At 39.3% G+C, this 12,395-nt stretch overlaps 1 protein-coding gene across 3 annotated transcripts in view; it reads left to right on the top strand.

Moving 5' to 3' along the window:
• cnih3 (cornichon family AMPA receptor auxiliary protein 3) overlaps positions 1-12,395 on the top strand; it is a 145,237-nt gene that overhangs the window by 75,565 nt on the left and 57,277 nt on the right. For all 3 annotated transcript variants that reach the window (XM_048251299.1, XM_048251298.1, XM_048251300.1), the window contains exon 4: positions 5,670-5,782. In XM_048251299.1, coding sequence (XP_048107256.1) covers positions 5,670-5,782 — 113 coding nt within the window. The remainder of the gene's footprint in view (positions 1-5,669; positions 5,783-12,395) is intronic.

Here is a 12,395-nt window from a genome sequence, read left to right as displayed (position 1 = left end):
GATGATAGACAGACATCATTTGGACAAAATATAGAGCATATTAACCTCCGTTGCTCAGCCAAATGCCTTCCTGTTACGACCCGTTATCACGGAGTTACAGGCGATAAACTATTTTTGATCAGGGATGCAAACAGAGGTATGGTCAAAAAGGAGTGAGATTATCGAAGCACACGCCCCCACAGGAAATATCATATAATTACATTTTGCCACCACCTCTGCCATCCAGGGCTCACCCTATTCACACAAAAATGTTCTTTATATGAAAATACACTGTCCCAGTTCCTTCCCTTATTCTGTCTGCTGGGGCCTGACTTTGGCTGGTAGCTGGCTTGTCTTGACAGAGGAGCTGGGCCACACTGGGTAGATATGATGGTAGCCACTCTCTCTGTGTGTATAGCACTCTGGCAGTGATTCAACAGAGCATGCACTCCCTTGTTAGCATAATGAATGTCTTTCATGCAGAAAGTACATTTGGCATGTCCCTTTTTTTCAATTCAATTCAAAGTCTGACATTTTGAATTTGTGTTTGGCTGTCTTGACCTCAAATCGTTTCAACCTGTAACCAAGACCAGTTCCAATTTGTTTTACAACCCTCATCAACTTTCTTAACTGTTAGTGCCTCACTCTCATCAAATTCTCTCATTCTGCAAATGAAAAGTTGCATATATTAGCCATAGTGTTACCCTAGACCTGACAGTATCATAACAGAGTGCAAAATAGTTCACTTCACTTTGCCCCCTTTCTCAATGCGCCCCAAAATAATGTTCTTCTGCACGAAAATGTACAGTTAAAATGTATCAACAGTAGTGCGGTCTGTCTGTTAGGATAAGCCCACACATCAGTTTCTCGCCTTTATGTGGTAGGTGTCATTGAAAATAAGTCAGTTCGTCACTTGTCACTTCGGGTTGCATTTGCAAAAAAGCCTAGACCAGCGGCTCATGGCTACTAGACGTCAACAAGCTGCTAGCCTAAACAAGTACGTTACCATTAGGCTACACGTTGGAAAGGGGGTAGAGTTGGATATAAAGTTAGGCTGCTACTAAAATATTACAGGACAAAATACTGCTAGTCTGTCCGGAACTGAACTAAACTGACTGACGCAACAAACAAGGTTAAAAAAAAAATCCAACTGTATTTTTGCTAGTCATGTAAAATGTAGCGCTAGTGTGCTACCTAGCACTAATCTGGCATAGTTATTGTAAAGACTGTAATGGCTGAGACTGAGACTGTCTTTCAAAAATCTTTTCCAAATCTTTGCAAATCTTTCCAAAGTATGTCAGTGTAAGGAGGGCTTTAGGTAACACAAATGGAATTGCCTTTATCTTATAACTCCTTGTCTGAGCGACTACCAGGCCTATGGTTTTTAAAAGTCATATGTTCCCTGACAAAGACATTTCGAAAATTAAGAATGATTATTGACTTAAATACACTAATTTTGCAAACTCCCTTCATTCAACCCTTGAGGACATTGCGGTCTGGTGCGCTATGTAGATTGTTTCTCGTACCATTTAATTTCTCAGAATTTAGGTCTTCTAGGCCTACAATAACGTCATCACCAAATACATCTTTTATTTTTAGTTGATCAACCACAAAGAGTAGCATAGGCCTACTGTGCACAGTGCACAGACGACTGTAGCAGCCCAAGGTAACCAGTTGTTGTAGATGAGAGGCAACCCCTTGTTTCAGATAGCCTGGACAACATGTTACCTGGGTGTTGCCTACGTTATTAATTAATGGTAGCCTACAATAGTTAATTGTTTAAAGTATGTGCAATAAACTGATGCTTCGAATAGCCCAGGCTACTTTGGACTTGAGACTTTGACTAAACAAACGACAATTCCGACTGCAAGGTCCCAAATTGAAACGAGCGATAGGCTAATGCCACATAGCTAGACAACAAGTGGCAGACTGAGCGACGTCACTTATGCTAAAGACTGATTTTGAGTCACATCGTTGCAAATTTCAAACAATGATGCATTATTCCACAAAATGGTTTGTCTTCAGTATTAGGACGTTATTCAGTAAACTTAATACACATTTAGCCTTAACTCAACACAGTTGTTAGGCTTATGTCATTCTGATCTGTAGAAATGTCACATGCAGCCATGCCTAAATTTATTACACATTTATTAGAGGCCACATTAATTATAGGCTAATATATTATAATATTCAGTATTCATTATTGAATGCTTAGTTGGAATGATGTTTCCCTATCATCCTATTTTTAAAGCAGGCATACCTTTGGGCATGTAATTGGGCTACAGGTTTTCTTCAGGAATGGCATGTTTGAATGGGCACTGCACTAGTTGTATAAACTTGCGACTTGTGCCGAATACAGAGTTGTTTGCGAAACACCGATGCACCGATGTGTGTATTCAGTTTGTTTTATCCTACGTGAACAAGAAAGAGAGCACATCAAGTTGCCTAATGTTTGGGAAGCACAAGAGATTGCTGAGATTCTCTGAAGATTACGTCACGCTATGCGAATAAACCCTTTCCATCAACTTTATTTGCATTATACCCTATGTGCATCGGGAGTTAATCCACCCCCCTCTAATAATAATAATAATAATAATAATACATTTTATTTATAAAGCACCTTTCAAAATACCTAAGGTCACTTTAAAAAAAGGAATTTAAAAATACAATTTACAAACACACACAAAAAAATAGCCAGATGCCAGACAGAGTGGCGTAGTCGCACAGCGTTCCTGTTGGAACAGGCTACATCAAGACATAATGACATAGACAAAACAAGAGGCCATTCACATCTCATTAGAATCCTGGGATATGCCCGCTTGACAATGGAAGAGATGGAACTAACGACTGGCAATAGCAACATCCATTTAGAAATAGTGACAGCAATTTGTCCTGCAAGTTGAGAAATTAGTTGATATGTGTCGGAAAGAAGTAGTTCTAGTAGTAGTAAAGACAGTTTTAGAGATTAAAACATTTTAATTATAATAGGAAATAAACACAACACAAGTGGCAACAATAGAATAAGCAGAATAATGGACTCCACAGCGTTTGGTTCACAAAAATGAATGCACTTACAAGGTTTAAACACCCCTCCGCTGCGTGTGGGGGCCATTTTACAACCTCAAACGTGTCTTAATTTCTGTGAACCAAACGCTGTGTTGTCCATTATGCCTTACCTAATGGCTCATAAAAACATAATTAATCATTATTAATAACTTGTGAATGCATTTGCAATATGTTCTTTTATGTGACTTATAAACTACTTTTAGAAGTGTTTGGTTCAAAAACACTATATCTCCAATTTCAAAAACATTAATCATTTTTATTTATTTGTGTATTTCAGGTAATATCAATACAATTGTTGTTTTGATACATCAAATAACAATAACTCTTGTTGCACTGAAATTAGCTGGAAAACAAAATGTAAAAAAATGCTTAAAAATTCAATCAAATGGAGGATTTTGGAACCAAACTCTTATCTAATTACCATTTAGTAATAGCTTGTAAATGATTTGTTAACACACCTTATTGTAAAGTGGTACCAGAACATGCAAAATGCGAATCCACTGATGGAGGTCACTTCCCAAACTCTACTAGCAAGCAAATAGAGCAGTTAGCAAGCTTAAAGCAACACAATGCAGTTGTTACAGCTTCAAAGTCCAACGGAGCATAAAGTCTCTGACATTGCCAATGTGCTTCCGGAATTCCTGATTTGCACTAAAACATTATTGATCAGTTAGAATCATTACCCTTTTAGTTGGTTACTGGGTACCATATTAGCGCTAAATGACCTTGAAGATTGATGCAATGAATCCTGTCATTGTATTGCTTTAAGAGGGCTTATAAAGATGTGGAATTGGCTACCCACCATCATTGTTTGTGACTAAAGACAACAAACTAAACGGGTTGGCGTGTTTTTCACACTAAACCATGTTTCCCCTTGTGTGCTATACATGCATGCCTATTTCCTAAACACACGAGTGGCAACCAGGATGTAAGCAGGATAATGACCTTCAAGGTGTCCCGACATACGGAATTAATGAACTTGCTGCAGGAAGCCGCTTTGTGTTGTGGAGTTCTAGCCTCTAGCCTGAGTGAACCCAGACAAACCTGGTAGCAAATTTGAAATTGATCTGTAGGTCTAGACCTTCCCATTGTAACCAAATTCTTAATCACCAAAAACCTAGGAACCAGGAGACTCAGAACTAGGAATCAAAACTGCTTATTTGGCATGAGTGGGCTTTATATGATGACAGACAGAGGTGTGCAGTTAGCAGTGCTGTGCAACACAACCAATGACTGTGCTGATGGCATCAGTGTTAAACTATATGGATGTGTATTTTATTTGGAAATTCAATTCAATTTATTGATATTTATAGTGTAATATCACCATTGCCATGGTCTCAAAACACTTAAACAATACAAATGATAAAATTAAGACAAAACAAAATTATAAATTAAAATTGTATAGTGGAATAAAATAATTGGAATAAAAACATGAATGAATAAATACGTAAGACAAAACATACAATAAACAACAATAAAAACTGTATGAGACAGTAAAGACAGTACATATCCCCTGGAACAATAAAGCAGCAGAGTCAGTGAAGCAAGGGTGATCAAAGGGCTAGTGGTTGACCAAAATGTTGGGGAAAAAAGAAAGGTTTTTACTCTGGATTTAAAACAGTCCACAGAGCCCGATTCTCTGACATGTAAAGGGAGGCTATTCCAGTGCACGGTACGCAAATTACCTGTGTCCAGCTGATTTTTTCTTTACGGATGGAACAATAAGATGGCCAGCAATCATAGAGCGCAGAGCACGTGATGGTGTGTAGGGCTTAAGGAGCTCGCTCAGGTAAACAGGTGCAAGATGACGCAAGGCTTTGTATGTTAAAAGAAGGATTTTAAAATTGGATCTGGCTTGTATTGGCAGCCAGTGAATAGAAGCTAGGACTGGTGTAATGTGACTGTATTTCTTCACTTTCATTAAGACTCTAGCTGCAGTGTTCTGGACAAGTTGGAGGCTCTGTGTTGTACTTGCTGGGAGACCAGAGAATAAGGCATTGCAATAATCAGGTCTTGACGATACAAAAGCATGAACCAGTGTTTCGGCATCACGGAGAGATGACCTGGATCTAATCTTAGCAATATTGCCTAGATGGTAGAAAGCGGATCGAGTGACCGCTTTGATATGGGGCTGGAAAGTAAGATTAGAGTCAAAAGTAACACCAAGATTTTTAACAGTTGGGCTCTCAGAGATAATGCAGTTGTCAATTTTTACAGACAGAGAAATGAGTAAACAACTGCATTTAAAATCTTCATTTACAAGGAAGATGTAATTGCTGTACTTCCACTGGTAAGACTTTTGGTAAGAGTTCAATGTACTAATTTCAGCTGAATTTCACTGCTAGTTACACCGCTTGGAAATTGGAAGTAAATGAAAGGTTCCCCAGACCCGTTCTCAATCCCAATTCTGTATATCGTGAGACCTCGACACCTCGATTGGCTTAGATACCACAGTATCATTGTTCTGTGTTATAAGTGGTAACCTTCAGAATATATTGGTACAAATATGAGGGTCATGAAAATCTTTAACTTGACAGTGACTGTTCCCAAAGTATTTGGATCTTGTCTTACTGCTTTTCCTTATGGATCCAAATAAATGCTTTTTTTTTTCTTGTTTGTTCCAGCTGGTCCTCCCAGAGTTTGCCATTCATAGCCTTTTTTGCATCATGTTCCTTTGTGCTCAGGAGTGGCTGACAGTGGGACTCAATATTCCTCTCTTGTTCTACAATACATGGAGGTAAAATACATAATGACCATGAACATTTCTGAAAGCTGCTGAGAATTGTATATTTATCCTTAATGCAGGGGTTAAATTCAGATCAGTGGGGGAGGTGGTGGGGGCTTTTTTGGTGAGGGCAGAACTTATATTGAGTATAACAGTTCCATTGAAAGCTGTATGCATTGTGTTATGTGGATTGACCTCATTATGCTGTTTCTGCAGTTAAATTGTCCTTGCAACAACTATCCATTGCAGGCTACTGATGAAATTTCAGTCAGCTGTCTCAAATTAAATCTAGGCCCTACCCATCTAGCTCCACTAGGCCCCAAATATAGATACCACTGTCTCATAGCTCATCTCGGCTTGTCCCCTGCACTCCGAAATCTGGCGCTAGTTAGCCGGTGCTACCAACAGGTTTTCAATGGGGGTGCCTCGGGCATCTGGCTAGCCATGCAAATAAATCACTGTTTTACACCATTTACGAGGCTCAAAGTAGCTCCACACTTCATAGACTTGATGATAAGGAATCTGATTCCAAAAACAATTCCGTGGAAATGCATGTGACGGGTTACTCCATTCTACTGTTCAGCAAATAGATCTCGGGACAACAATCCAGTATCTCGTAATCTCCAGTCTGCGTAAACGCTATAGCCTACAAATACTTAAGCAATATAGCACGAGTGAGAGTGGGGTTGGTCATGGATATTCCCACGGGTGTTGTTCGGCCAGAGTAATGCAGGCCGAGCCCGGTGGCGAGGCAACAACAGCCGTGGGAATATCCATGACCAATCCCACCATCACGAAAGTGCTATATTGCTTTTTATACAACAATTCTACCACAAACTAAATAATCTGAAAACACCCCAATATTGTTTAAAAATGTTAATTTCGACATCGTTCTTACGCATCAAAAAACAGTTCCCTTTTCAATAGACAGCGTCTTGGTTGCTAGGTAACCAACATTCCAGATCCCTCTTTACGGGTCTTTGTGGTTTACGTGTCTTCTTGAAAGAAATGTTGAAAGTCGGGCTGAAATCACATTCATATCTAGCTTTGCTGCATGCATGTTACAAGGACACTGGGCCATGTTATGTAAGGGACATGGTACTGCAAATAAACGGAAACATAGCCTACATTGCAGAACCACTCAACTTTATTAATTTATGGTGAATAAATGTTACACTACTGTGCACAGCCCCATATGTTTTTCTGACACGATGCTAGCACGTTAGCAGCGGTTAGCAAACTATGCTAACGTTAGTTATCTACAAGTCTCCTCCAAGTGACAATCATATTATAGGCCCTACACAATGCTGGCAATGCTGAGAACAATTAGCATCCTCGTTTATCTTAATTTACATTGAGTTGACTGTGTAGCTTAATCCACAGATGTGGTGAAGCACTGTTTCGTTATGGTTTGCTAAGGAGTAACCCATTGCTTAAAATAGTGGAGAGATGGGATGAGAACATTGTGTCAAATCTTCGCATTGTATCGCGGAGTGATTTATTATTAGCTGTGCAAAGTCTGAGTTGAAATGTCCAGGGATATTCCAACTCATGGAACGTCTCTCGGCCAATCAGAAACAAATAAATAGTTCCATAGAACCCAATTGTTGTATAATTGAATGTATTTGTGCTAGTTGCAAATGTATATGATATATCTATGAAACAAAATAAAACTGTGTGTGATCATATAGTGGCTAAGTTTTAGAATATCTGATATAAGCCTTAGGCTGAATTACACAACATACAGTACATTTCAGCATTACAAGAGTGAAACTACTTGATCCATTTTACATTATATTGAAATAACAAAATAAGGAACATGTTTATCATTGCAAACGCAGCACTCGAGCACATGTGGCTAATCTCCAAACTACCACGCTGGTCTGCAATATAGCTAAGCTAGCGCAAGCTGCCTATATAAAGCTAGTGTATAAGTGTTACTGGTCTGTACTTCTGCGTTTTGTCTTTTAATGAAGAATTCCCAGTTGGTGGAGAAAGGTAGTTTATTCCTGCATCTGCATAAAAGGTCATCAAATCAACAGTGAGGTTGGGGAAACCAATTGGAGTCAGCCTGCAGCAGAGTAAAGCTCTTCCTCCTCACTTCACTGCACTTAATATTAATACATTTAACGCTTCTACTAGTATGAGGTGTGTTAAGAAAATAAACAAAATAAATTCCAAAAAGGGAAAAGTGTATTATCAAACATGAATGTGAATGTGCGAGTGTATGCAATGAGAGAAATACTTTTAGTTCTATCTATTATCCAAATCTATATAAATATATTACACTGTGATCAAATAGCTTAGTACAGTAATACAGAAGCATATACAAGTCTCAAAACTATTCAAAATTAAAACAAATATGACATACAACATGCAGGAAAAAACATTGCTTCATCCACTTTTCAATGTAAGAATGCGCAAACAGCGCTCATACAAAGGTAAAGGCTACACTCTTGTGGCCGCTACTGGTACTGCAGCTAGCATGCAGTAGGGAACGTTCCAGGGTAGTCACATTCTAGATCGTGAATGCTAGCGGAGCCACGAGATAACTTAAAATGCTCCCTAAATACACAATCTAAACTATACATCTGATTGGTTACCTGCATAAAAGGTCATCAAATCAACAGTGAGGTTGGGGAAACCAATTGGAGTCAGCCTAAACAAAATAAATGTCATATTATAAATATGTCTTTTCAATACAACTGTGCTTCAAGGTCAAACAAAAATACAAAACAAAATAAAAACAACAATACAGTGTGAAACATCGCACAAATGTGATTTATAGGTGACCTAATACATAATACTTAAATGGGGAAGTATAGGACTTATTCAACACAGTGTAAATATGACTTTTAATGTCTTTTCTCTCTGACCCACAATATCCCAACCTACCTGCAGCAGAGTAAAGCTCTTCCTGCTGCAAAATGCCCAGAATGCAAAACTGTACACAGAGGCAACAAAATAAAAGTCTGGACCCATTTATGCAGGATTTAATACACCATTTAAATAACTATTTACTACTCCGTTACATAAGGCAGCTTGCACATGACAATGAAACCATTGACACAACATAACAATAGTTACCTGGAACAAAGTATGACAGTGTGGAATTGTGGGTTCAGCAAATAGATCTCAGGACAACAATCTAAATAACATGTAAAGCAAGTGACAATTAGCACGCTAGTTCACATGGAAATATGCATTGTTGCAAGTCTCTAAAACATGACTTTACAAGACGCATAAATCATCAACTGAACTCAAAATAGTTAACTGAAATCATTATAAGTACATTACATGACAAAATATGAGACATATGCACTTAGAATTACAAGAAAACATTGTTTATCCCAGACCTCCCAAATTGCGTGACTTACCCAGTATCTCGTAATCTCCAGTCTGGGTAAACACAACGCGAATCCCACTGTCACACTGAATCAACCTGCCTCTAGATGGCGTAGTTGCATCAATTTTAATATAATTTAACTAGCAACTCTTTTTACTCCGTTACACATACATTCCAGTTGCTGCTACTGAAAGCAACTGGAATCCATGCATTTCCACGGAATTATTTTTGGAATCTAATCCCTTATCATACCTGTTCATTTATACTCATTGCTCGACTTATCGTGACTGAATTCAAGATGGCAGCAAACGGTAAACTTCCTGAAGGTACTGTCTGTATAAATCGTCTAATAAACTACCAGTGCTTTTTCAAAGTTCTCAATGTCTCATTTTAAATGCCAGGGCCCTCGGAAGTCTACCAATGAATTGTGGAGCTACTTTGAGCCTCGTAAAATGGTGTAAAACAGTGTTTTTTTTGCATGGCTAGTCCGATGCCCGAGGCACCCCCAACGAAAAACCTGTTGGTAGCATCGGCTAACTAGTGCCGGATTTCGGAGTGCAGGGGACAAGCTGAGATGAGCTATGAGACAAAAGTTCACACTCGGTATCATGTTTCAACACACTTTAGGTCAATATCACACCAAACTTAGGTGCCAAGGTAGTAATTTCACTGGATCTAAACCAGTGTTTCTCAAACTTTTTCAGACCAAGGACCACTTAACCAATAAATAGAAACTTCACGGACCACCTAGCTAAAAAATAAAAAAAAAACAGTAGACCTACTTCAACAGTATATTACACAATAGACATACTCACTGAACAACCTTGCTTATTATCTTGGCACCTTGCTTATTGTGTCAGAGGACTCATATGATTTAAACTGGCGTAGCTTACACAGTGTTGCAGAACTGTTTGGATTTACATACAAGTTGGTTCAATATTGCAAACAACTCATCTATATTATATTTTACCACGTCTGCCTTTGAGAAACACTGATCTAAACGAATCAAATCAATCTAACCATAGTGGTGAACACAGTGGTTACAACGTTTCTATGACGTTAGTATATTTTTTATACTGTAAGAATCACACAATACAACATATACTCATACCAACATGATCAAATTTGTGACTAGTTTTATTTCTGCATGGATTTCCTACATAAAAGAGACCTGCATTTACCTTCACAGAGTTTAAAATCCTTAATTTCAATAACGTACCTTAGCTTTACTTTTGAGGCAATCCAACAAAAAATGTCCCACTGGCAGTGCCTCCAATAAGCCAAACTTTCTTTCAAAACGAGGACACATTGAGGACCTCGGTCAGACACCCATGTCAAAGGGCATCCCATGGATCATGAAGGAAGCTGTCTCCTTAGGAGAAGGAGACAGGGGAACAAAGTGCACTTGGAGAATCTGTCAAGTAAGCAGTGTTAACGTTGAAAGGTGGGAGGCTAGTCACAAAATCCAAGGCTATCCAAGGCCAAGGACCATGGTTGTTTGTGTACCGGGTGTGGCTGAAGGAGTCTGATGGGTGGTTGATTTGAGCTCTTGTTTGTGCGCAGGCCTGACAGGCGGCAATGAAGGCTTAGACACCTGCAACCATTCGGGGACACCAAAAATGTTACTTGAGAAATGCTTTAGTCCTCCTAACTCCGGCATGGCAGGTCAGTCAGGAGAAGTGACCCCACTCCAGAACCTGAGAACAGACAGAACTGGGGACAAATAGGTGGTTAGGGAGGGGCACTAAACTGTCGAGAGAGAGAATCAGTTTTAGCATTCTTGGAACCTGGACGAAAAGACAGGATGAAATTGAATCGGCTAAAGAAGACTCCACCTGGCCTGGCGTTTGTGGAGTCGTTTGGCAGACTTCAAATACTCAAGGTTTCTTTCTAGTCCATACAAGAAAGGGAACCTCAGAGCCCTCCAGCCAATGATACCATTCCTCCAGAGTGAGCTTGACCGCCAGAAGTTCTGTCTCCCACGTCGTAGTTCCTCTCAGCAGGTGAAAAAGGCACACTTGGACCTCTGGAACAAGACAGCTCCAGCCTCAGAGGCATCCAGCTCCACAATGAACTGACATGATGGATTTGGCATGATAAGAATGGGAGTAGAGGTGAGGCACTTCTTGTAGTTGCAAAGCCTTCCCACTGCCTCCGACCAGAAAAACCTGACAGAGGAGGGAGTCAGAGGTGAGGCAAGGGAACTGTAGTTGTGAATACACCTCTGCAGATCTTTGAGGGACTTTGGTAGGCCAATCAATTACTGCCTTGATCTTGGATGAGTCCATCTCAACAACACCTTCAGAGATAACAAAGCCCAAAAAGGATGTGGAACTCACACTTTTCTGCCTATACACTACCAGTCAAAAGTTTGGGGTCACTTAGAAATTTCCGTTCTACCCCATTATAGACAAAATACCAGCTGAGATCAGGGCAGCAGTATTCAGATTACATTATGTGCTTACATAACTGCAAAAGGGTTCTCCAGTGTTTTTTTTTTTCAGTTAGCCTTTTAAAAGGATAGATTAATAAGCAGAATGTGCCTTTGGAACAATGTAGATATTGCATTAAAGATGAGCCATTTCTTTCTGCAACCGTCAAATTTTGCAATTATGTATGTATCTAGCTTGGTTTAGCTGTGAGAAATGCACCTTCAAAATTGCTGCAGTGAGCAGGAATCGAACCCGGGTCTCCTGCATTATAGTGTGAAATGTTACTAACAGAGCTACATTCCTATCTGTCTTCCTGAAGAAAATGTTCATATTGATTCTATATTCCGATAATGTTCTATATCATACCAGCTATGCTTTTTACAAATATGTCTCTGATGGAAAAGTGGTGAACGCATAAAACAGTTTGTCAGTTTGTCAGCAGTCAAGATATTATGCCAGCTTTGTATATAGTTTGGTTACCTAGCAACCAAGGCTTAAAGATGACAAGTGGGTGCGTTCAAAGTCGCAAACATAGACAATCGATTTGAAACATGTTTCAGTTTGCCTTGAACAGAGGCGAACATTCGTGGTCTGTTGCTACATTAATTAAACACCATTTTTCCATCAGAAACATATTTGTAAAATATCATAGCTGGTAAGATAATGAACATCATCGGATTTCTCACAGCTAAACCAAGCTAGATAGATACAGTAGATAGAGATAGAAGGTCAGGCTTGTGGAGCTATAGGCTACATGGTCCTCACTTTAGATTGGGGAGCTGCAAAATTTACTACAAACAGGTAAGAAAGGTCTTATAAGCGTATTAGTTATCCACCTCTTTGTCTT

The sequence above is a fragment of the Alosa alosa genome, chromosome 8 (assembly GCF_017589495.1).
Source record: "Alosa alosa isolate M-15738 ecotype Scorff River chromosome 8, AALO_Geno_1.1, whole genome shotgun sequence".
In the NCBI taxonomy this organism is placed as follows: domain Eukaryota; kingdom Metazoa; phylum Chordata; class Actinopteri; order Clupeiformes; family Clupeidae; genus Alosa; species Alosa alosa.
Note: the sequence above shows the minus strand (reverse complement) of the source record. Positions and strands in the feature narration are given on the sequence as shown.